General features: G+C 39.0%; 1 protein-coding gene across 1 annotated transcript in view; it reads left to right on the forward strand.

The window, feature by feature from the left end:
- Window positions 1-26,479, forward strand: part of SAMSN1 (SAM domain, SH3 domain and nuclear localization signals 1) — a 157,226-nt gene extending 130,747 nt beyond the window's left edge. The window contains exons 7-13 of the mRNA XM_016201741.2: window positions 2,571-2,642; window positions 5,296-5,442; window positions 7,216-7,342; window positions 9,365-9,516; window positions 12,422-12,628; window positions 15,209-15,356; window positions 26,212-26,479. Coding sequence (XP_016057227.2) covers window positions 2,571-2,642; window positions 5,296-5,442; window positions 7,216-7,342; window positions 9,365-9,516; window positions 12,422-12,628; window positions 15,209-15,356; window positions 26,212-26,414 — 1,056 coding nt within the window. The 3' untranslated portion in view covers window positions 26,415-26,479. The remainder of the gene's footprint in view (window positions 1-2,570; window positions 2,643-5,295; window positions 5,443-7,215; window positions 7,343-9,364; window positions 9,517-12,421; window positions 12,629-15,208; window positions 15,357-26,211) is intronic.
- The last annotated feature ends 513 nt before the right edge of the window (window positions 26,480-26,992 follow it).

Here is a 26,992-nt window from a genome sequence, read left to right on the forward strand (position 1 = left end):
TTACAGCTTTTTACAAAAGTTTTACAATGAGCGTGGATGTGTCAGTTAATTTATATCCAAGGGTGCCTCTGATATAGATGTCTGGAAGTGGAATTGCTGGGTCAAAGGGCAAGTGCAAAGGTAATTTTGCTAATTTTGCCAAATCACCCTCCGTCGGTGTTGTGACATTTTACAAACACATTTAATTGGACAACGAAAGACTATAGATTTATATAGAGCCAACTTAAAGACTAAACATGATCTGATGTCAACAGAAGCATAGAATCATCCGAAATCTGCATTGCATGTTATTTGTTGCTTTTCTGTCGGTAGCTATTTATATATGAGTTCTGTCTTGATGGGAGCTTCTGTCACAGGATAATATTTGCTAAATCTAACTCATGGCAACTATGCCATCAAAATTATCAATATTCCAATACATTCTCAGCCAACTGCTTCCACATGGTTCACCTTTTCATCAGACACTTAACAGGAATAGAAATTACAAATTCGTTCGTTGTCCATACCTCATAGTAGGTATTAGCCCTTTCATCATAAACAGTAACCTTTACATGAGGAAACCATCTCCGAAACTCACTAATTTTTAGACGTGGAGAATAATGAAATTTTTAAAATATCATTTTAAATACGTAGGTTTTCTTCTTCAGGGTGTCTTAGCATGGGTTGCCGTTACACTCCGCTGCTGTAAACTGTTAAACCATCCATAATGAGACGACTGACAGAGCCCAATAGTCCCGAAGCCTTCTTAACCCACTGCTCCTAAACCTGCTGCTCCTTATGGACATAATGAGGGGGAATTCATTTTAAAAGGCGCTGACTATTGATTCCTTAATGGCAGAAGACATGTGGAGAAACGCCGCAGGGGGCCTATTCTGCACCCTTGCGGACAGCACCCCCCCACTGCCCAGGGCGGAGACGTGCGGGGCCTCATGGGCATTTACTAGGCCGGGTGAGCTGGGTGCAAGCGGCAAAGGCGCCCTGGGCACAGGCCCCCCTAGTCCAGGGAAGGCTCCAGGCACCTGTGTACACGAGCCCCGCTTTCCCTGGCTTCAGATGGTTCGTGTGCAGAACCTCATGGCATTCAATCCCCTTTTGCGATCCCTGGAAACACCTGCTAGGCGAGCCGGGGGGACCGGTGCTCTGGGAAGTCGCTCTAGGTCGCCGAGCTCCGCACGAGCAGCTTTGTATTTTCCAGTGCAGCTCCCAGTTTCAGCCGTTTTCTGTCTCTCCTCTTGCCATAAGCTGACGGGCCTGTTCAGCAGGGTGGAAAGTCAGCAAAAGCAGCTGATCGTCTTACACGGCCAGCGTCCTTAGGTGTATCCTGCACCTCGCTGTCTGTCAGGCTAAGCCCTTGTCGCATGTCAGGGGCTTTTAATTTCAGCTCATTTAAAAGGGAAACAGAGCTTTAAAGACAGCTGTTGGGGAGAGATGACTATGAGAGTCTTTGACGCTCACTTGAACTAAAATCGTCTGTGACACCTGAAAGGACCGAGTTTATAGGTGACTGGCTCCCATTATTAACTTTCTAATCAGCAGATTATTTTTTCAGTACCACCAACTTATTTTGAAAATATAAGCTTGAAATGAGATGGGGTTATTAAGATAGAACATACTCTTGGGATTTGTGGGTTAAAGGACATAAGAATAAATATCCACCTTTTTAAACAATGTATAAAATTAAGCAGAGTGAGGAAATAATCAACTTTTTGACTCAATGACTAAAGATTTTTGAAATGTGTTTAGGAGAATCATTTACTTTATGGAATATCAGAAACTGTTTATAATTACCGGCCTAGAATGAGTTGCGTAAGCATAAACGTTTACCTTTGCCGGACAAAGAGTAACCAAGGGAACAAGTCTTCTATTAACATATTGAGTTTTTTTCTCAAAACCAGCGAATGAAATTCACCTGAGGTCTCATTGTAATTCCATGTTAAGTGTGGAAAAATTCAGTTTTACTTAAACCTTAGGCTGTGCACGACTAAATGCTGTTTTGGATTCATCAATAATAGGTCTCTGTGTATGCCTTCTCTTTCTGACATCAAGTAGAGAATTTCAAATTAGCAAGAGTTAGCAATAGAAAATGTATTTGGGCTTATTTTTGGGTTTTTGACAGATATGATCTTTATGAAGCAAAATGTTTACCTACACAGATGCTTTTTCTGTTTGTTTTGTTGTTTATTGGTTGGTTGGTGGGTTAGTAACACATGCCATTCATATGAGCAAAAGCAACATTATAACATAAAAAATTAATAGATTATCTCCAAGGTGTCTAACACTATAACATAAAACATATGAAGATGCTTTATCAACTGTAAAATTACAATGTTAATAATAGTTACATCTTCAGTGTCTTTAGCTATTCTAGAGAGAACTCTTTTCCTTTTTATTGAATTTGTTGGGGTGACTGGTTAACAAAATCATGCAGGTTTCGGGTGCACCACAGATAACTTTTTAGCACTGTATTTGGATCACTGATGCTTATTGAACCGTAATCTATTTTGCACTTTATCTGTGACAGTCACAAATCCTAAACTTCCTTCCCTTTCCCTTCCTTTCCTGTGTTACAGCGCAGCAGCAGCTTTGGGAATTTCGATCGTTTTCGAAATAATTCCGTATCAAAACCAGAAGATTCAACTGAGGTGAGTACTTACTGTGTTTTTATGAATATTATGCAAACACATGAAAATTTATACAGCCAATATCACTTTTGTAAAGCATAGTAAAAAAATATATGTGTTTAAAAATTATAGCTTGCTTATATTTTTGTGATAAATGAACAAAATTCCTTAGTACCTAGTGCCATGCTGGGAGGAAAGAGAAGCCTAACAGACATTTGGGGAGGCAGAACATGAATTTAAGAAGACAGTTACAGCTTCGTGTAACGCAGACAGTCCCAAGCTTTCTGAGCATTTCCTCCAAAAAACAATCTGCATGCTAAATTTTATTTGAGTAGTAATTCCTTTAATTTAGGAAATGATTAGATTAATAGTAAATTTCTTAAGGAAAGCCTATGGCCACTCAGTTACACTCTCACACTTCTGCCATCTGCACTGAAATGTCTCAGTGGTGAGCATTCCATACACATTTGCAAACAATGAGCCCTTGAAATGTAGCTTAAGAAAGCTTCCTAGGTGTACTGCACGTGATACATTTGTTTTAGAGCAATAGGTTTCAGATTTTATTCACTTCTTAATCATTTTAATTAGTGTGCCTTTATTCTTTCTTTTTAAAAAAGAATTTTTCCCTTTATTGGATCTACTTTCTCAAAATACTTTTCAGATTCTTATATGCATCTATCTATGGTATTTTAAAATATGTTAATTTTAGTAATGGATATTCTAGACAAAAAAGTAAAAATAAAATGACATCTATTATTACCTTATAAATACCTCTATTAGTACTAATATGCATGTGTGTATAACATATCACCTTTTATACATATAATATATTATATGTATTCCCTTTTATCCATCTATATATTTATATACATATGCTTATTGATAAACTTGTATATAGCTATACGGCCTATCAACATTTACACTAGTGTAAATAATACAATGTAATGTATATATATGTATAGTGAGAAACCCTGCACAATTTTATTTTTATTTAACGCATTGTATAAACGTTTAACTTTCCGTAATCATACATAGGTACATTCTATTGTTATTAAGTTTATAATTGTAGAGTTAACCTAAAAAGTTTCTCGGGCTCATTCAAGTTCATTGATTAGTAATAGTGACATAGTATTTGTGAAACTTTAATGAGCCTGATAAAGTAGCTTGTACATCTTTCAGCAATCTAGCATTCATTCATTTAACAAATATTTATTTTATAACAGGATTTCCATTAGGCATTCAGAAAGTACTGTTATGGTAACAGATGAAAATCCTTACTTCTTGAAGCCTGAATTCTAGAGGGAGATAGGTTAAAACAGAAACAAAAAAAATAAAATTTTAAATGAAATCTTGATCAGGCTATGAGGGAAAAATAACATAGAAAAATCTGAAATTAAAAATATTTGGGGCAGTTTTAGAAGTTTAGGCAATGGTAAATTAACACAGATACTGATGAAATAACACACTTTCTTATTTATTTTAATTTGTAATTTTACATGAAGATTAAGTTTAAATAGGGAAAAGAGAAGAAAAAGGCTAACTCTAAAATTTTAAACTGTTTCCAAGTTATATTTTATTCAGAGTTTTTTGAATTAAGCAGAGAACCTTTGTCTTTATAACTTTGAATGTAGAAATTAATAAAGTGCAATGAGGGCTTAAATTGGCTGTCCATTCATATTTATCATAGGCAATTTAGGGTAAGATATGAAGCAAAACATAGTATTGATTAATAATGATGTTAACTATGTAGTTAAACCTTCATATTAAAATATTCAAGTTCACTCAGGAGAAGTTTCCCATGATCTTTTCTATTCAGGGAAGCACTAGCTGCCCACCTATTTGGAATGGTGGGCATGGCTAGACTAGCTCACCTGCAAGGGCCCTCTCTCACAAAACTGAGATATTCAGGATGTGACCCAAAAACATCTTCCAACGTAAAAAATCACTCCAAAGTTCTACATGGGAAGTTTTGCTTATTCAAAATGTATTGCGGTTCAGTTATGTTCCTGGAAGTGTCCTAAGCACCCAGAATGAATAAAGCAGGTGAAGCCTCTAGTCTCATGGGGCACACGTCATAGCGGGGGGCGCAGGCAGGGAGCAAACAGACAAACCAATGTGACCAGGTTTTTAGAAGAAGAGTGAATCGGGTAAACAGGCAGTGAGTAAGGACAAGTGCGAGCTGTTTTAAACAGGTGGTCAATCAGAAAATGTCCCCTGTGTTATAAGGCATTCGATTAGAAACCCGGAGGAAGGAAGGATGGACAGGCTCCAGGGAAGCCAGTGGCAAGAGCAAGTGCAAACCTCGTGGAGACCACGAAGAGAAGCGGCGGGGGGCCAGTGCGGATGGCAACACTTGATTATTTCCAAACTTTAGCATGCATCAGAATCACTTGAAGAGTTTGTTAAAAATGCAAATTGTCCCCAAGGGCTGCTGCTGCTGCTGGTGGTGGGACCAGGTTTTGAGGCGCAGAGCTGTAGGAGCAGGGGGAGTGTGAGAGGCGCTGGAGGTGGGCCGGGCATCTGTTCTGTCTCATGCACACTGTGCAGTGCAGTGCCTGCCACGTTACACAGTGTATTAGGTACGCTGCCACATCAGCTTGTGGCACAGAGCACTGTCCAGATGAAGGCTTTTTGTTGCTTTATTGTCTAATCTTTTGTAAACAACTCCAACTAGGTGTACGAGGGGGAACCTATAAATGAAAATGGAGACAAAAATAAAAACTCGAATCACGGAGGTTTAAGTAAAAAAAAATTGTCCATTTCCTGGACAATGAAGAAAAAAGTGGGTAAAAAGTACATCAAAGCCCTTTCTGAGGAGAAGGTAAGTGTACTTTGTTAACCATCTGTATCTTTCTATTAAACTTTTCTTAAAATAGTTAATATGTTCTTCTAGACGTAGACATGCTTGTGCTTTGAAAGGACTTCGGCATCTACTTCTCGCTCAGTCATGGGCCCAGAACCTGGGTGGAAGGAAGTATTGTGACTCCCGTTTTCACAGAGGAAGCTGGGGTTCAAAAAGATCACACATGTAGTATGTGAAGAACACGTGCAATTTATGTTGTAGAAAACAGCGTTGCATTCCTTTTTATTGACAGATAATATTCCATTTTAGAGATAAGTCACATTTTATTTATCTTTTCATCAGTTGATAGACATCTGGGTTGCAATTACATTTTGGCTATTATAAATAATGCTGATATTGATACTTTTGTGCAAATTTTTGCGTGGAAACATTTTTTCATTCCCTTAGATATATGGTAACTCTGGTATTCTGAGAAACTGGCAACCTGTTTCCCAAAGCAGTTGCACCATTTTACAGTCCCACTGGCAGTGTACAAGGTTTCCAATTTCTTTGCACACTTGTCAACACCGGTCATTATCTATCTTTTTGATGCTAGCCACCCCAGGAGGTGTGCAGCAGAACCTCCATGTGATTCTGATGTGCTCTTCCTTGAAGACTGATGCTGCTGAAAATCTTCATGTGCTTATCAGCCATGTGTGTATCTTCTTTGGACACAGGTTTATCCAAATATTTTCCCCACTTTTTAGTGGGCTTATCTTTTTATTGTTGACTTTTAAGCATTTTTAAAATATATTCTGGGTACAGATCCTTTATCAGATATATGTTTTGCAACTTTACACATACACACACACACTCTCACACAGCCTAACACACTAAAATGCGCCTCATTAGCAAGAACCCTGTTACCTTACTCACCAGGGTATCCCGAGTTCCCAAAATAGTGCCGGGTACTTGGAAAGCGTTCTACAAACTTGGGCTGCATGGTGAACATGTGAATAAAGGGATGGATAAAAACAGAGAATCAAACGCAGTGTAAACCAAATGTATACTCTGAAGTTTTATTAATGTTTAGAAGTGCTCAAAAATGAGGAATATTAAATTACATTTTGATGAATATTAAGAAATTCATAGGTTTTGTCTGAATTTCTAAATATGGAAAGCTTTTGAGATGTTTTCAAGCCGATGTAATTTGTTATGAAATTGTCTGTCTTTCTAATTTTATGCAGAATTTGCTTTTCACTTGACTGGGTGGCAAGCATGGTATGAGATTCGTAAAGCTCTTTAGATAAGCTTTGCTTTAGAATTGCAAAATGCGCATGTTTTATTCATATCTAGTGACCTGGTGGGGTGCAAATAACTGACATGAAACAACGATGCAGAGTTAGAACTCGTAATATCAGATCTCGAAGGAGTTAATGGTGGTAAATGGTGATAAAAAAAGAACATAAAGAAATAAAAGTGCTTTAACAGAAAGAGCATACATGTCAATAAGTCTAACATTTCTCATTAAATAGTCTTGATACGATATTTATCCTAATTTACAAAATGCATCATTATAACTTTGGTTGAATTTCATAACGTGGAATGTTCTAGGTAAAGACTTTTCCCAAGTATACTATCAAATGTTTTGCTAGAAATTGAATTCAAGATTAATGACTCTCGTATTTCATATTGATGTATGCTAAGTACTCTATTGCTAAACTATATCTTGCTTGTTAAATCGGTGCGCACAGTGAACATCTCCATGGGAATCAGGGATCTAATCTTAGCCTCTGGTATGTTTTCCTGAAGGGTGAGGAAGAGGGGGAGGATGCCCTCCCATATCGGAACAGCGACCCCACGATAGGGGCCCGCACGGAGGTCTCCCTGAAAGCCAGTGACTCCCTGGACAGTCTCTACAGCGGGCGGAGCTCGTCAAGTAAGGGCCGGAGGGGGGGCGCGGGCCCAAGGGAGGCCTGTGGCCTGGGTGGGTGGGGGGGACAGCAGATGTGCTGCTAGGGCTGGTCCCTCAAGTCAGCAGCAAGGTCCCAGCTACTTGATAAGACAGAGTGAAAATGCAGGATGTGTCGAGTCTGAGGCGTTACTATTGTTTAAAATGGTACTTAATGTATTAGATAGAACTATGCATCATTTTGAAACTTTGAACCCTGTGGTCGGCAGGGCTCTTGGAGGTATCCCTCGAAAGATCATGTTGGGTGATTAAATCTGCATATCCCTAAAATAAAACTGTGTGCTGGGGAGGATGGCCATTATCTTTAGTCAATATTTTTTAAATGATTTACAGTATTCAGATAAATAAAATCCTGTTCTGTCCCCTTCCCTCCCTCCTTCCCTTCCTCTCTCCTTTCCTTCCTTCCTTCCTTCCTTCCTTCCTTCCTTCCTTCCTTCCTTCCTTCCTTCCTTCCTTCCTTCCTTCCTTCCTTCCTTCCTTCCTTCCTTCCTTCCTTCCTTCCTTCCTTCCTTTCTTCAGTTCTTTCCCCCTTCCTCTCTTCTCTTGCCTTCTCTCATATTTTCCTTCCTTTCCTTTCTTTTCCTTAATAAAATTCTGGAAAAAAGGAGGATATTTACATCAACTCTGACATTTACTTTTTAGGTTTCCATCAGCATTAGTGAGTAAAGAGTGAAATAATATGTAAATATTAAAAAGTAAGAATATAACCAATTACGTGACAAAAAGAATGAGCACATGCTCAACAGGATTCTCTAAAAATACTGATATCTTTCTAAGAAGATCACTCAGGGTTCAGTCACATATCCTGCTACAATATTTGGATGAAACTACGGCTATTGCCGGGTGCCGTATAACTTTCTATACGCGCACTGTTTCACATCCCTCTAATCTCTTAAGGGCTTTTAAATATGTTTTTGCAGTTTATTTTTCATTTCATTTTAAATCAGCTGCTTCTGTTATTTGAATTTGGATAGCAAAGACCAGATGTTTCAAATATCCTGAGTTTTATTCCTATTTTCCTATTGGTTGTAGAACAGTTATTTTGTTAAAAAAGCAACTGCAGAAACATTTGAAGGCTTTATTTTTGCATGTGTGAAATTCAGATATCATTAGTATTCATTTGTGCTGGAAGCTTTAAAATTCTAAACTGTGATACTGAATGTGGGAAGAATTTTATTAACTAGAATGTACCGAGAAAGGCAGGGCTGGGGTGGCATGGAAGGGAGGGTGTGAGGAGGTGGTGGCCCTCTTAGCCGTTACATACAACGTCCCTTCTGCAGTTGGAAGGAACTCCTCGCCTTTCTTTTACACACCAGCTCAGACACAATGTGGAGCATTCCTAGGAACCTTTCTTTACTTCGTTTGCACAATTATTGTTATGTATGGGAGAGAAACCGAGGCTGTCCGTCATCGAACTGAGCACCAAAAGGCACCCTGAAGGAGAAAGTGAAGTGGTGGAAACTGAGAGTGACTTCCACTGGGGACAATCCTTGCCCCCGGACAGACAAACAGCCAAATGGAATCACACACCTCATAATCCCCTGAGGTTCAAAGTCAGAAAAGAAGTCCAAAGAACGAGAATTTAAAGCAGCTTTCAGAAGTACAGTTTAGAACATTTTCGAAGGACACGTGTACAAAATTAATGGTACATGTGCAGGGAGCTAAGTTTATACTGTCTGCTTCTTTAACTAGTATCCAGTACTCGAAACACCGCACTACAGGGTCGGATCACAGGCCACAGAGACCAAAGTGAGAGGGCATTTGGGTTCGGGGTTGAGGAAAGGGGGGTCAGGGTGGCTGGAGGAGGGTCGAAAGTAGCTCAGTGGACAGAGGCAGCTGGCGGAGAGCGACTGGGGGCAGAAACAGGATGGGCCCTGGGAACCTCCGCAGGGCACGGCCCCCAGTGTGGCAGCCTTGGCCCCGCTTGGTCGTGCCCCGGTGACGGTTCAGACTGTCACGAACGGTTACCCTCTGCTTTGCCTTCTTCAGGTGGAATAACAAGCTGCTCAGATGGTACAAGTAACCGGGACAGCTTTCGGCTTGACGATGAGGTCCCCTACTCAGGACCGTTCTGTGGCCGGGCCAGGGTGCACACCGACTTCACGCCAAGCCCCTACGACACGGACTCCCTCAAAATCAAGGTGTGTGCACGCATGTCTGCATTGTGATGGTGCCGGTGCTGGCTGGGTGACCTGTTTCAGAAGGTCAAGCAGGGAGAACCGGGGCAGGGGTTTTGTCCCCACAGTGGAACTGGGGACCGGTTTGCGGTGGCAAGAATGTGAGCATCACATGCCAGGCGGGGCAGGGGCTGGGCCTGCTGAGGGGTCAGCATAGATTGCTGTTGTGTAGATGGTGCTGAATCAACGCCTATCAGGGAAGGAGGAACTGTCTCCATTTCCCTGGAAGCAGGTGCCCAGCCCTGCCTGATCTTTCCTGAAGTGAAAATAATAAAGCAAAGGAGAGAGAGGAAGGTGGAGAGATCAGGCAAGAGTCCAGCAGAGCAGAGGCCTTGGGAACCAGACTTGGTCCGAGGAACTGCAGCACTCAGACTGGTTGCCCTGAGCTACCAGTCATCTTTCTGCCGATGATATTCCCTCCCGAATTCCCTCTTCTTACTCTCCTGTCCTCTGTGTTCACTTTCTATTACCGTGCAACAGATTCCCACAAGCCTGGGGCCTCATACCACATGAATGTGTTATTAATTATCTCACAGTTCTGTAGGTCATAATTTGGGCTCATCGGCTGAAGGTCTCACTGGGCAGAAATCAAGGTGTCGGCTGGAACTGTGGTCTCCCCTAAGGCTCCGCTGGTCTTCCAAGCTCAGTGGCTGTTGGCAGAATTCAGTTCCTTGTGGCTGTAGGAGCGAGGCTCATGCTCTCTTGCTGGGTGTCAGCCGGGGGCCGCCCTCAGCCCCTGGAGGCAGCCAGCGTGGCCCTCTCTACAACACGGCAGTTCACTCCTTCAAGGGCCCGCAGGGAAAGGCTCACACATGCTTCAAACCTCTTTATTTTTAAGAGCTCCTACCTGATTAATTCAGAAACACCCAGATCATTACAAAATTAACTAACCTGGGACATTAATTTCATCTGCATAGTCCCTTCTGTCATATAACACAACACAATCAAGGGCGAGAAATCCATCATTTTCGTTGTACTTAAGGGGAGGAGCACAAACGGAAGAAGGCTGAGTGCTAAAATATTTGAGAGATGTTAAATTATTCCTTTTAGCAATACAAACTGCTATGTAGCTAAAAGGACAGAATTTATGAATTTTCTATACTGTCAGCACCAAGCCAATGTTAACCAACATTTATAATAAGTTAGAGGCATTGACGTGATTATTTAACATTCAAGGCTCTCGGCTCTGCCCTTTGCCCATTCTGTGGTACCAGACCTGAGTAAGGGGGAGCATTATTACTCACAATTAGCTCCGAGTCGTTCCTCAGTCTCTGTCTTGGGGAAAGGAGGGTTCAGGAGGGAATACGCTGGGCACATTTGGATTTGGGATAGCTTTCCACCTTCCCTACGGTACTGTGCCAGTTCACCACCTCTGGTGCTGCCTAAGGGGATGTTTGCAGAGCTCTTGTAAGACACAGTGAGAATCCCAGAGTTACAACTGAAAATTGAATACTAAAGTTATCCAAAACGACACTGAGTCTTTGCTTGGTGACCTTTCTGGAATGCACAATTTTTACAAGTTTAAAAGATAATAGGAAGGATGCTGCAGAGGGCTGCCAAGCTTAGGAACTTCCTTTAGAGCTTCTGGGGATTTTCTGGGTCTACTTAGCTGATCCCATCGAGCCTAGAATTTGATGCCCTAGTGAAAGGCTGGAAAGAGCAAGGCGAAAGCGCGTGGGCAGATAGTTACAAATCAGAAAGACTAAATCTTTTAATCGTATTGAATTCTACTTTACAAGCACAATTTGTGTTTCAGATGTTAGAATATACACTCACAGAGCAGCAGGAAATAATATTTTTAGTAGCCAACTTAATGGTTTGTTTGTTTGAGGGTAGACCCCTAATATGGCAAAACAATCAGAAACTATGATGTCTTCTCTGGGGTAGAAAGTTGTAAGTCTTAAGGGAGTGACTATGTCTCCTAAATGTAGGTACTCTATTTGCATAGATATCAATTTTCTTTACAAATAATTACCTCTGAGCAGTTTTCTACTTGTGCCAATAACTGGCAGCCTGTGGCCAAGTAATCTCATATGTGAATAAAGAAAAAGACCAATTGGTTTGTCTATCCCAATGTGCTTCATTCATACTACAACCCAAACTTTATTGGGCAGCCCAATCTAAGGATTGTCTTCTCTAGAATAATTAACATAATTTATCCTTAGTGCACACATGCTTTTATTACGTATTTGGCATATACAAAGTTCTGAACACTTTCATTATGTTAGATGAATGCAGTAATTTAGATGTGTTTATTTTATACTGTAGATGGATTTTTCAGTTGAACTTGAAGCACCAAGAGTCACAGACTTTTCTTTCTCCCTTCTCCCTAATACGGGAGCCCCTCCAGGAATGATGGGTTGAGTTTTGCTTTGACAGGGTGAATGAAAAGAGCATCACTTTTGAGTTCAGACAACTTAGTTTTGAGTTCTGGTTCTGCCATTAACTTCCTATGAGCTCCTGGGAAGTTATTTAATATTTGTGTTTCTTTTTCTGCAATATTTAGAGTAATGATGACACCTCATCTATGTACCTAAGAGGTGTGTTGTGGGCATAAAACAACTTTATGTGTGCAAAAGTGTTGTGTAAATTACACTGTGCTCAACAAATAAAAGTTGATAAATTGATATGATACCAAACACAAAAACATGCCATCAAATACATGCAGGATCTTTCCTTCAAGCATGTTGCCTTCTTCATTATCACTAGTACATAATTTCCTCAGACTTTTAAATTTTCTCTTAGATATATTTCTGTTATCTTGAAATCATCTTAGCATAATTCTCTTTTCTATGGTTCCATTCTTTCTGCCAGTTGTCACAGCACCAAAGTTCTCTGAAATATGATTTGCATATTTCTTTTTCCTTAGAAAGGAGACATCATCGACATTATCTGCAAAACACCAATGGGAATGTGGACAGGAATGTTAAACAATAAAATGGGAAACTTTAAATTTATTTATGTGGATGTCATCTCGGAAGAGGAAGAGGCCCCCAAGAAGATAAAAGCACACCGAGGGAACGGAAGAGAAAAATCCAAGACGCTACAGGAGTTCTTGGAGAGGGTTCAGCTGCAGGTTAGCAAACGTGTGGCCTGTTTGATTTTCGTGGCATATGGACAAATCATTAAGGAGAACTGATCAGTGTTTGTACAGATTTCTTAAAAAAATACATGACTTACAGCAAAGGAAAATCTGTTTTCCAAGAACGGTTCTTATTTCTCCTTTTTTACTTTTATTATGCAAGAACAGATCTTGCTATAGCATCCTTTGGACTAAACGCTAATGGTACTCTGCAATGGCAGTGGAGATTAATGTGGAGAAAATGCAGTGAAAAATAAAAAATACCTAAGGATATAAAAGGCCCAGGGAAAACATGTAAATGAGGATAAAGAATGTAGAAGAGTGAAAATAAAAATCCAGATGTTATTCGGTGGAAAGATCCCCAAGTCTCCACCAGTGGCTAGTGGGAGTGGGCTTCTTGCAATATCTAGAGAAAAAGAATACAGAATTGAGATTTGCACAGGACGGTGAGGTAATGTAGAAAGCTTTATTTCTGAGGAATTCTACCCCTAAGTTTCCAAGGTCTCATTTCCCTTTTTCCCACCATAGAAGAAGCCCCATTTTGCTTTTAGCTCCATGTAGGGACACGGTCTAACCCAGCACCAGGCCAGCTTAGTTCGTGTCCCCACCTGCAGTCCATCGGTCGGTTGCATGTGGGGTCCGCACGGCCACATGGCTGTGGAGGGGACACAGCAAATGCAAGGAAGCGGAAACAAGAGAGCCGAGAAAGAGAGCGAGCTCCCTTTGTTTAGGGGATTCTGTATTCCTAAATTTCTGAGGGCTTGCAATGGCCCTGCCTACTACGCTAGCCAATCCATGGTTCCCCAGGCTTGACTGGCAGGCGGTTTCCCTGTGTCACCCCAACTCACTGCACATGCACCCATCTTCCCCTTTGTCCGGTCCCTTCTCCCAGCAATCTGCAAGGCAATGGGCCTGTGGTTCCTGGAAGCTGTGAAGATGCAGCCCAAAGGACAGGCCTATAATGTCTGGCTCCCTTTTGTTCCTTTCCTATTATTAATAACTAGCTAATTATAATGGTATCACAGAGACTTGAAAGAAAAAAATGAAAAGGATATTGTATTTTCTATAGAGCAGAGATAAAAAATAAGTCAAATGAAAATAAGTAAATATAACTGTTATAAAAGTAATTTGTTAGGAAACAGTGACCATTAAGCTTGCATAACAATTGTGTTAAGAAAACTGTGTTGTCTACATTTATAATGTAATTACTTTCTCATTATATTAACAAAATATCTACCTTGTTAAATGGTGTGTACATATAATGTATCTAACCTCACTCAATTTACTCTTTTGTAATCCATTTTAAAAATTAGCACAGTAGTACTTTGATAGTTTTCAAAATTCATTAAGCAATAGCCAATTAAGCTTTCCGTAATTGTTTGTCCTGAATTATCTAGTTACAGGCTTGTCTGCAGACACGCTATCTAGGTCTTCTTCCTACGTTACTACTGGTGCCCCCAAATGGGGCTCTCCTTGGAAGAAGTACAAGTTTGAATCCCACCTCTGTTACTTGGTTTTTTCCATGACCTATGAGAAAACCAAGATCTAAGGAAGTGAAATAACTTAGTCATGAACCCTCAGTTAGATGGTTATTCAGAATGGGAATTTTGGTCTTCTTTGTTCTAATTCAGTGTTCCTTCTAGGATGTTTTTAAAAGAATTGCTACTCTTTTTTTTTTTTTGTACATAAAGGGCTGGTAATAAGCTCTTCCTGATTACTTAAAACTTTCATACTTCCTCTTACTCAGTTTTAATAACTAAAGTAAGGATATTGAAATAATCAAGTAGAATAGGAAGAATCTTTGAGGAAGTTGAAAAGCATTCAACTTTGCTTTGAATTTTTATGCTGTTAAAGAGAACAGAGGTTACATAAATAAAATGCAGACTTTGAAATGGGAAGCATATGAATTTTAAACTCATATATCTTGATGCAAACAATGGACAAGCAATGTGTGTTGAGAAAAGGAAATAATACTTTTTCCCCAACCACAGTGTTTTCATAAAACTTAATAAAAACTTTTAATTAAATAGAAAATCTTGGATTCCTTTGTTTTGTAACCAAAATCCTAAGTCCACTTTTTATGTAAATTGTTTCTGCTTCAAGTTCGTTTTTTAACCTGCCCCAAGAAATTGATGAGGGTAGCTGCTTTTACAATCAAGCAAACAGTCGCAGATTAAAAAATATTGCTATAATATGCTTTAAGAGGCATTTTGTTGATAGACTTAAGGACACTCTAGCTTTGTTAATTGAGTGATTTGAGAAGTGAAAAAGTGCCAAACAGGATGAATGATCCAGCTACTTAATTGGTCCATTATTTAGCAATGTATAGCTTAAGGTAGTAATTTCTTCTTCATGTTTGTCCTTCCAGAAGTTCAGAATGATACCACCAGTCTTTGAAATGCCCTAGAGTTTATATGTGGAAAACTAGTAAAGTAAAATAGAGTTAAGCAAAAGTTTTATTGGCACCTTTGGTTTCCATGAGCATCTCTACACTTTCTATAAATCTACAGAGAACTAAAAATAAAGTATTTGAATCTGACTAGCTCATTTATACGTATTTTTTCTCCCACACAGGAATACACATCAACACTCTTGCTCAATGGTTATGAGACCCTAGAAGATTTAAAGGATATAAAAGAGAGTCATCTCATTGAATTAAACATTAAAAACCCAGAAGACAGGAGGAGGTTACTATCAGCTGCTGAAAATCTTGATGAAGAAAGTAAGTCTGTCCATCTTCTCTCCCTGGCTGATAGTCACAGTCTAATGTAAATCTTGAAATCGTTAAAACAAAGTCCCCATTTAATTTGCTGAGAATCACATAAAGCATTCGTTCCCATCAAATAAGTATATTCTTATATATTTGGAAATAACAACTCTGGTCAAATATATAATTAGAAAGAGGATTTTTTTCCTTATTGGACTCAGAAAATGGAAGGTCTTTTCTGGGTCCCTCATTTAGATTCTGCCGAGCTACTAATTTACACGAAAGTGCATGTCTGCATTCCCAAAGACTGAGGGAGACAGAGACAAATATTTGGTGGCAGCAGGAGCCATTAGTGAGAAATGTCATATGCAGCTTCTGTAGAACAGCACAGAGCCTGGCGCTCAGCTAATGAGTCTTCGTGCCACACAAGGAAATTCATTTCATTACCATATAGTCACATCTTGTACGTGTTTATAACATTCTTTCAAAATGTTATAGTAGCTTGCAAAAATATTCAGCACTCAATTTTATTATCTGAGACGGCTCTGGGTGCTTGTAAGTATAAACCGAAGCTGGAGGCATCCGTGTGGATGTACCTGTGGCCCGACACCGGCTACACCGCTGGGTCCGTAAAGAGGGGACAGCTTTCGCTTTTCCAGTTGCCCAGTGTGAACCCTCCTCTTACTCAATCTGGTCAGGCTCCCAGGACCCCGAGTTCAGAACATGCCGAGCTCTGCAAGGAGTGTTATGTTAAAAAAAATGAGAGAAGTGTCTAATTTTAAAGATGAGAAAAACCTTAGATCATCTAATAAACAATCGTCTCTTTCAAAAATAATAATAATCATTAACTACTATTTTGAACATGATCTGAGTACACGTTTAAGCCGGGCTCTTCACATGACCTTCTTTAATGCTCCTCATAACTCTGGGAGTCACAAGCACCATCCCCATTTTTGTAAAGAGAAGTCGAGAAGGTAAGTAACTTGTCCAAGCTCGCGCATCTAGGGAGCTGGAGAGCGAGGGCCTGTGTTGGCGGTGCTGTGCTGTGCTCCCCGAGACTGCAGATAGCAGCCCAGGCGGAGAGGAAGGAGGACCCAGGCCTCCTGACGGGCCCTTCCCGGGCTTCCCTGCATCCTTTCTCTTATGCCCCCCAAAATGGGCACAGTTGCACAACACATATTTATATACATTGGCCTTTTATCTAGCAGGAACTAATTTTATTTTTTTAGAACCTGTACCTTACTCTTTTATTTTTACTTGCTGTCTTGAGTTTGCATTGATCTCTACCCTTTTCAGAAGAGCTTTCATATGTATGACTAATTTGACACCTGCAGAATTGATTTCATCTTTAGGCCTAGTCGTTTATGTGCATTCTTTGAAGCTGTGGGAGCTAGTAGATGCAAAAGAGAGGGCATGGGGTCACAGGGGCAGACAGGGATCAAACTTAAGCAGCCAGTGCTCTCAACAGAGCAAGCCCAAACAAAGAGGATCAGCTTAAATTGATGCAGCAATATCATTCAGGTAAATGAGGCAGGTGGTTTTTTCCCTCCACATCTTGTCATTTCAAAATATGTCTCCTCCCCAAGCAAGCAATGTTAAGCTAAGAAACAGATTCCGTAGATTTTTTTTTTTTTTGTAATTGATAATGTTCAGTGTCATTGTCAATACTCTCCAAATAAATTGGCATTGAAGCAGAGGGAGGGAGAAGACCGAGTATTTTTTGAACACTTGTACATACTTGCTTTTCTTCTACAATACCATCCATGTAGGTATTTTGCCCATTTTTGAGATATGAAAATATTTCAGAGATGAATTTCAAAGAAGTGGAACAGCTAGATAAGGGGTTTTAATCAAAGGCAGTCTGCTAGAAAAACCTACCTGTTTCCTTCCACACGTGCAAATTGGAAAATACGAAAAAAACAATGAATATTTGAAAATTTAAAATGTCTACTACTTTTCTAGTTTTCTCAGCAGCTTAAGTTGTTTTTCATCTCCAAAAGTGGAAGTTAGTATTTAAGTGGGAAAGGAAACCTGACTCCCTGAAAGGTGGGAGGCTGCTGTGGTTGCATTGCAGCAGGATTTGTGAACAGAAGGGGCCTTAGAGCTGGATGAGCAGCGCCTCCAGTGCCAAAGGCTTGGGCCCCTAAAGGTGTCCGCTTAATGTTTTCTTTCCAACCCCTCATCACCCATCTACACTCTCTGCTAACAACAACAAAAATAGTAATTTATAGCTGATATCATATTAGAGCTAAGTACAATTTTTAAACATCATTTGGCCCAAATTCTTCCTCTGCAAGATGGGGACACTAAAATTACAGTAGGTAAGTGTCTTTCCCAAGGTCATGTACCTAGAACGCAGCCTCCTAAATCTAGATATTAGAAACACATACCGCAAAGCACAATATCTCCAAAGCATGATGTGAAATGCAATGTTTGCTAAAAAAAAAAAAAGTACAAATCCCCCAAAATTATTTCCCTTGTAAAACTTTAGAAAACGGTACTTGAAGGTCACTAGAAGTTGATCATTTAATAATACCCAGTAATATACAAACATAGATACACTGAGCCCAATTCTGGGAGATGAAAAATGGAAAAAATGCAGATTCAACTAGTGTTTGTTGTCAACACACAGCACGGGAATTTTTCTTATTTTAATCTTGCGGTCTAAAGTACTATTAGAATATACATGTCAAAAAGATGCATATTGCATGTTAGGCTATTTTGACTGAAAGCTATTTATCTTATATGTAACTGCTTCGCTCAAGAAATAAAGAATGACTTCTATTTGTTGATAAGATGTTGAGTTCTGATGATTCGGCACCATGCTGCTACATGCTTATTTTTATCTTTACCCTGTGAATCATATCTCCTACAACCATGCTAAAGATTAAATGCACAACCTTCATGTACCTTGAATGATAAAGACCTTGAATATATGGTTATATAAAACTAAGACAAATGCATGTCACAGTCATAGGTTAAAAATAGTTAGCTTTTGTGTGTGTGTGTGTAAGAATGGGCTATGCAAATTGGCCAGGATTTGAAGTATATACATTTTATTATGGTCATTGAATAATATCAGTTTGGGAATGTCAATAAATTCCTAGTTTTGAGCTTCATTGCTTCTGAGGTTGGGAACTGGAATGTTTTTGCTTTGCTAATCGTTCAATATAAAAACTGAGCAGAGTGGGCACCTGTTTTAAGGACAAGAATTAAAACTTTGAGATAATGGAGAAAGACTACAGCCCCATGCGAGCTTTTAATACATCTGGAGAAGCCAAGAGGATGGGGGGATGGGCCGGGGACAAAAGCAGAAATCTAAGATGTAGAGCAAGCAATTTTCCTCTTCTCTTAGGCCAAAAGAGATAGCACTGTGCCCCCTTTGACCTTGAAAATGCACACCAGATTAATCTTTCTAGGTTACTGCTTGACAGGAGGGAAAGACGCTTCGCCACCAGGCTGACAGAGGGCGGGCAGGCGGTGCTGGCGCTGATCACAGGGTTGCCTCTGGAGGAGATTGACTTGGGGGCCTGCAGTCCCGGCAGGACCGGCACAGGGATATTCTGATCTCGAGCCTGTGCTGCATTAGAGCCGAGCAGAATTAGGTCACTGGCTCTCAGCTGGGGACCCAGGTGAGGCTAGAGGGAGAAGAAAAATGGGGGTGAGACTCAGCTCTTGAAGGAGCAAAAGAGCAGAATCTGTTTGTTTTGTGCACATTAGGGTTTTTCTATTTATCATCTGAATTTTAAAGTGGCCTGTTTACTTAGGATAAACATTCCCAGCAAGTAAAAAGGAGGGTAGAGTGTGTGTGTGTGTGTGTGCACGCACACACGCGCGTTCTTCCATAAACAGGACCTTCAAGGCCCCTTTGCCTCACTGAGAAATGTGCTGTAGAATAAGTTCACTGCTGTTAATAGTAAATATTTTCTCTTTATTCCGAACTTGCTCTTCTTTTCTCACATTTAAAACACTTTGATGTGTCTGAAAAGTGTGTCTATGAGAATGTGCACTGCTGTCCTGGGGGAAATTGGGTGATGGAAATACCTTGTCTTCCCTTTAGCACAGGGATAATTAAAGTTTAAATAAAAAAACAACAACTTAGTAAGTGAATAAACAAGCTGTACTAGAAGCCGTATATATTGTAGGTGCCCGCGACCTCTGTTTGCAGTGCTCAATGAGGAGGAAGGGGGACGGGGCGGGGGGGCTGCGTGCCAGGCTGTCGGCGCCAGCTGTGGTCACAGCAGCCCCTCATTGCTCCACTATCCCCAGTTGTGCCTTCTTGTCTGCCTACCTGCCCAAAACGATGCAGGGCAAATGGCAAGGCCCAGCCAGGAGCCTGGAACATGAGCTGCCAGCAGGGGAGATCTGTAGTTGTGCCAAGCAGCAGTCCAGCAGTTGGCCGGATAGCGTGCCAGGGTAGCTTGGTGGCCTAGCCCCTGACATGTGTACCTGGTGTTTCCAACCCTCTTGCCATATGATTTCAATCTAGATTCAAGAAGCGTACACACAGCTTTAAAAAGAAGATATGCTAACCATCCACATACACATAGTAGAGAAGGCACGTAGGCATTTTACTATTCTGTATTTATAAATATGCTTTAATATTTGTTTCTAGTCATAGCTATTTGGCCTTGTGCAATTTAATTTATAATAGATGCCATATTTTATGTAATACAGAAAAACCAGTAAAATGGAATATAAACGTTTTTACTCTTCTAACAGACAACAGTTCCCAGAGAAAGGAGTTCATAGCATTTCACGTGAGTCACCTAGGAAACCTGCACTGCCTTACTGCAAGGCACTCCCCTACTTGTTATATTGCACCGTGATGGTGTCCTAGGCAGGCCTCTGTGATGCTTGCCCTGGCCAAACTAGACTGAATCCTCAGTTACCGTGTGCTTTCCCAATGCCCCCAGTTCTGTGCTTCGCATTAAGAGGATTGTTAACAATGCTTGTAGAATTAATAAATGTTGAGTGAGGAAGTAAAGAGATTTTCAAATAGTCAGCAAGACTTTTTTGGTTATAATACTTAGAGTCCCCTGTAACCCCACTGCGCTCATAGAAGTTTTTGTAACAGGCAGGTGAGGGTGGTTGTGCATTGTCAAAATTTGTTTTATGTATGTGTTAACCATGTGTATATATGTCTGTGCTAGAATGTAAATAGATACTTTCTAGAGGGAAATAATGTAAAAACTATCAAAGTTTAAGAAGTACATACTTTTATTTTACATCCAGGAATTCCAGTTCTAGGAATTTGTTGATAAATTTAACTTCCACCTACAAATGCATAAAAATACTAACTAAACTACTAGTAGTTTTAGTTAAAAACTAGAACAAATTTAAATTTCCATAATTAATTCCTTTAAGTAAATTAAGATATATACAAACAGTAAAGAGGTATGAAGAAAGATGTTAAGAGAATGAAATGCGTACTGACATGAAAAGATTTTCAAAACATTAAATGGTAAAAGTGAATTCTGGGTCAGTAATATGTAGGACAATCATGTTTTTGTCAAACAATAATTTTTAAAACAAAAAAATTTGTTTAATTTTTTACCACATCAAGTAAATAAGATTAATTGAACCTATAAGAAATATGAACTTCATTTCCCAAGGTCCCTAATGAAAACAATATAAAATGACAGCTTTTAAAATGACTTGGTCATTACCAAAATAGCCAGTCCAATATGACAACGCAACTGAGGGTAAATACTTCCCAGGACCAAAGCCGTCAATGGGTGCGTGGCTGGGCCACGTGGCAGCCGAGTGGTGCTGCTGAGCCCGTGCCTTGTGATTGTGACCTGGAGTGAATGTTCCTCTAGGCCCCACCCTACAGCGCAGGTGGAGGCCACTGCGGGCGTGAGCGAGATTTCCTTCTCTGCACACATGTCGTTAGAGAGTAGACTATGACGCTGGGACAAAAAGAGATGTGCAAAGAAAGAGGGAGTCATTTCAACTCCATATCCTCTCACTGCTTCAGGAAAGCAACAGAAACTGGTTGGTTTTCCTTAAAGGCACTCCTGATTTTCATTCATTGTTGATTTTTCAAAGGATGTGTTAATATTCAAATGAAATTAATACCAAGTATCCATTATAATTAGAAAATTTAAGTGTTCAAATAATTTAAGGATGTACTTAAGAAATTGAAATAACTAAGAGTTGCGCCATATCGTCTACCGAATATTCCTCCCTGGACAACAATGCCTCTGGATAGATAAATACAGCCATGGTTACCTGAAGAATGACTGAGTCTGGGTTTGAATGACTTAAATGTGGCTGCTCCATGAGGCTGAGGTTTTGAGTCATCCTAAGATGCGTATCCCTGGTTTTTCCTCTATGGAGATGGCACCAGGCTAGAGAGAAAAAGAAATTTTGAGTTCAACAAAATTTCTTATTTGATCTTCTTTAGGTCATATTTCCTTTAATTAATCTAAACATCATGTTCTTTTTATTTAAAAAATTGTTTATTGGGCACCTTTGTAGGCCAAGCATCCTCCTATGCTCTCTAGATTACATTATTTTATAGTACTTGCCCCAAAGAAAGAGAGGCTTCATACGTAAGGAAAACAACACAGTAAAGTCAACATCTAGAATAGTTGGATAAGGAACCTGGGAAAGTCAAACAAAAACTAGTCGTTTACATTTTTAGTGAATCCTTAACTTTTTCATATGTGAACATTAGGAAGATTTCTCTCCTTAAAGGATGCGAATTTTGTACCAGAATTAGGATCTAGTTTGATTTCCTTAAAGCTTTCTTCACTTTTAATATAATTTAGATTGCCTATACTTAATTATTTTATGAATAAGAATATTAGCTGCCTTTGTTTTAATCACCATGCCACTTTTTTTTTCCACCATGACACTTTTTATCTCCATTGATGACTATCTTAAAATATTGAACCATAGGCTTTATTCAGTTTCATTTAAAAATTGATAAGAATAAAATATTTAAATATTCAAATTAGTTCTTCATGACAAAATACTATCTAAATATTTTTTTCTTATAATTATTTCTTATTTTCATTACATGGAGTACAGGACAGTTTGGGGATGTTTCCTTGACTTTCTATTATATCTTCTGTTAGCTGGAAGCAAAAAGGACATCTTTTTCAAATTATTTAATAATCTCTAATATACTCAAATTTGAAAATGTATAGCCTTTAGAATGTTTGCAAACCATTCAGGGGCTTTATTGAAAAAAAATGTACCATTTTAATTTTTAACTTGTATTAAAATGGAATATAAAACATTGTAGATGATCTGAGGAAGGTAGAGAAAACCTATCTAAAATTTTAATATTTTCATCTGTGAATTATATGCATATGTGTCTATGTTTTTACATAATTCTTATAATAGAATATATAAATTAAATATATTGATTTTTTAAATTCATCTTTATTGTTCAAAGTACTACATATATCCCCCTTTTCCCCCCTCCACCCTACCCCCTCCACCACCCAGGCAGATTGACCGCACTATTGTCTGTGACCATGGGTTATGCATACTGATTTTTAAACTTAACATATCACAAAGATTTTCGTATAAAAAAGATGCACTCAGACATCCTATGGCAAGTGTGTAATTTTGGAAGCAAACTGTTTCTTATTCCAGTGCTACTTGCCTGGTTAGCTCAGATGATTGGACCAAGGGACAAAACTGATGAAGGTTATAGTTTCAATTTCTAGGTAGGTCAGTTAGCTTGACTCTGTTTCATGGTCACATGGAGAGACTAAATGACTTAGAAAGAGAATGTGGGTGCATTACTGTGAATCCATCCCCTCTGCTGGGAAAACCACCCGCAGCACAAATATTAGGTTTGTGCCAATCCAGAAGTCATTAGTGTCAGGGTGAAAAAACAAAACAAAACAAAAAACCTAAAGAGAAAAATCCTGACCCTCACAATACAAAAATTTAATGCTATGTAGCTTTCATTTCCACAATATAGCGTAATGACCTGCCTTTTCTTTTTATAGATATAACTGAGGGGCTCCAGCTGATCACCTGTCTGAAATTATTGAGAGCCTGGTGGGAAGCATTTGAGGAGGCCTAGTCATGTTTTCATTTCATTAGGAAGTCATTTAGCAAATTACTGCTGTTCTGTAAATTACTGTGCTGCGTAACTCTCATACTGGGAAACTATTTCCTTTTTCCATAAAAGTGGCAGATAAAAGATTTCTACAATAAATAACCTGTATTTAAAATAACCAATTCCTAAAATTTAGAGAACATGATATACTGTTTCTCAGATGGGAATATAAACAAATGTATTTTTATTACTAATATTAAAAAATGACATATTCTCTATTAAAGTCATATTTTCACTTATTTTGTTTACTTTGTTACCCTTCAAAATGATGCACAAAGGCTTCTGAGGATAAAATAACAAGCTAAGTACTTGCATTTTGAAAGGATAATAGCTAATTTTGGAAATCGGGGTACTTTAAACCTAAGTTTCTATCTTGAAGAGAACCCAAAACCAATAATCAACCTAATAGAACACAGTATTTGGGGCAGTTTTTATTGGGCCAAGTCCTTTGTAGACATCAGTCTGAAGGGAAATGGCAGTAATTTTAATTTTGTGTGGAGGCGATAGGCTCAAATATAATCTAGGGAAACACGGCCTTGTCCCCACAGCCATTCCAAGAGGATCACACTCCAAGTACGGTGATCAGGGCTGATGTGGCAGAAAGCACACAGCAGGGCTAATTCCTCTGGTCTTTTCCAGAGACACTTGGATCATGGAGCCCAGACCTGGCTCTTTTCATTTCAGTGGCAATGATACAGGCAAGCAGAGGCAGGGGGGACAGCCCTTCCTCGGAGAATGAGGCCCTGCTTCAGAGATGCTTTCCACACACAAAAAAGGGGCTTGGAAACAAAAACGAAACAGATACTCATGAAGACTAATGAGTACTAAGTAGATTTCCCCAAACCTAAAGGTTGTTATGACTAATAAAGGGAAAATGCTCACGGTAGCTAAAATTTTAACACCTACAATAGGTGCATATTAAAATTACACGGAGAACTAGCTATAGCATCACTAGATTTAAATATCTGATCATTGAATCCATAGTTAAAGTTGTGGCAAACCTGGAGAAAATTCAGAAAATGGTGTCAATGGGGTTTCATTGTTGCAGATAAAAGCTTTGAGGAAAAAGTTAAAAGGACTGTTATGATTCACTTTGAAGATGAGCAAAGAAATGATGTTTATCATTTGTTTACAGCTTTTCTCAACCTGTGTTCCTCATCTAAACCATAGAATACCGAAAGTAATTTAAGTGGCTCTTTTTTCAATTCCTCCACAGATGGCACATAACTAGTACTAGTACCATTCTAGATGCATTGACAAGAGGTTAACTCCTTACATCTAAGGATGCTTTAGGGCACCAGGGCTTAATTCTCTCTTGTAGAAGAGGTTGAGACAAGTGGATACGCAGTGGACCATAAACTAATGTTGGCAAGATATCTGGAGCCTAGAAAATGCATTTAAAAAGGAGATGTTAGATAAGATAAAGGGTGGCTTTCCTAAAGGTGAATTACTTAGCACTAAAGGAGTCTATTGAGGAAAATTACAGTTTCCTTCTCCCAAGGATTTTGAAGGTGGGGCTTAATGTTCTTCTGGCAAGAATGGGATGAAGTACATAGCATCTGAAGGCAGAGGTCTTGTCCCACCTGAAATGTATGTTTGGTTCTTCAGTTTTGGCTATTCAAGTGCCAAAGTGGGGAAGGGGAGCCCCAAGGTTAGAAGGGGAAAGCACAGAACATGCTGATGTGCCTAAGAAGTGGTGGGCTAAGGTTCATCGCCTCTCTGAAGAACCCCTATAACATGCAGAGGAGCACCCATTTACTGGGGTCAGGGAAGGGAAACAGAAACCTCACGTGCAGAAAGCATGCTGATGCTAAAGAATTCTTGAGAAAAGTAAAACTTTATAGGGCTACTTAGGTTCTTTAGAAATATCTATCTTTTGTTACATCTCTAATATTAATTTTTTCTAAAAAGATAATAGTGGTTGAATCTAGAATTTTCTTTGATGACTCAATGGAAACGGTGGTCGTTTACTACCTAAAAGCAACCTGGTTTCTACATCTATTTTTCTGCCCACATAGGAAAATCCTGAATACTCTGATTTTTACTAGTATGTTCTTTCTTTTTTAAAATTAGTTTACATTCAATATTATTTTGTATAAGTTTCAGATGTACAGCATAGTGGTTAGATTAATCATATAGTTTACAAAATGTTCCCCCTGATATTTCCAGTACCCATTTGACACCATACATAGTTATTACAATATAAGGACTATATTTCCTATGCTGTAGTTTACATCCCCATGACTATTTTTGAATACTCTAAGTTTTATGAGTTAAATTCCAAGTAAATGAAATCCTGTTGTACATTGTCGCCCATAGTGATCTTTCATCAATTAATCCACATTATCATGATTCTAGAATTGCTCACAAAGATCGCTATTAATGTGGATTGTACATTTAAGCTACAAATGAATTTTTCTAATGTTACTTTAAGGAGTATTTGGACAAGGCACCAGTCACACTGTGGATACAACCTGCTTTCTTTGGCAACTTATCATTAATGTAAAATGTGAGTCCGTATTGATCTTTGCTTATGCAAGCAGTTCACCTGAATTCCATGAAACTGCATGTGAGCCATGAAGGGCAAACTTTGTCTTCTGAGACAACAGTGACTTGAGTATTTGAGCATAAATACCTTTTTTATAATAAACAAATATATTGTTTACTTACAGAAGCTTCTACTGTAAGGAAGTCAAGGTTGGAACAGTTAAAATGTCTCGAATGAGTACATGAATGAAACTTTTCTTGGCTTTGCCTAACTGCTGCCCTCTTTTCCATTTACAGCTACTCAAGAGCAAGAAAATGAATCTGTGCCCCTCTCCTTAAGCCCAGACATCTCCTTAAATAAGTCACAGCTAGATGACTGCCCAAGGGACTCTGGTTGTTATATCTCATCAGAAAATTCCGATAATGGCAGAGAAGATTTGGAGTCTGAAAATCTGTCTGACATGGTACAGAAGATTACTATCGCAGAAACAAGTGACTGAACACACATTCTCAACTCTCTATCTACAGCTGCATTCCATTTAACGCTTCCTGAGCTAAAAGATCAAATAGGAAAGGGAGAGAAGTATTTGCAGATACAACCTAAAGTTAAGATGTTTTAATCTAAGTGATTGTACATAAACATTTATATCTCTAACATTTCCAATTATTGTAAATAATATGTATATTTATTATTTTAAATATTAATATTTCATGTGTGTGTATTAGAAAGGGTCTAATATAAATCTTTGGTATGTGTGACATAGCTTTTTTTTGTAAGTGAAAAATGATAAATTCTGCAAAAACACACATCCTCATTTCTTCATCCCTGCCAGTTTTGAATGTGTGTCTGCTAGCAAGGAAATAGCAGTAAGCCTGTGTCTGTTGAACCAACTGTCCAAGCAGCATTTACACTCATTTTGATACTTACTGGAAAAGCGCAAGTTAACACTGGAGACATTTTACCCTGACTTGCAGTGACGTTTTAGTAATTTTTTATTGATTCATTCATTGTTATTTGGTATAAAAGTAGAGACAATATATAGTCAATTCTCATATAGTAAAGCTAATTGTAATACTT

The sequence above is a fragment of the Miniopterus natalensis genome, chromosome 6 (genome assembly GCF_054644295.1).
Source record: "Miniopterus natalensis isolate mMinNat1 chromosome 6, mMinNat1.hap1, whole genome shotgun sequence".
In the NCBI taxonomy this organism is placed as follows: Eukaryota; Metazoa; Chordata; class Mammalia; order Chiroptera; family Miniopteridae; genus Miniopterus; species Miniopterus natalensis.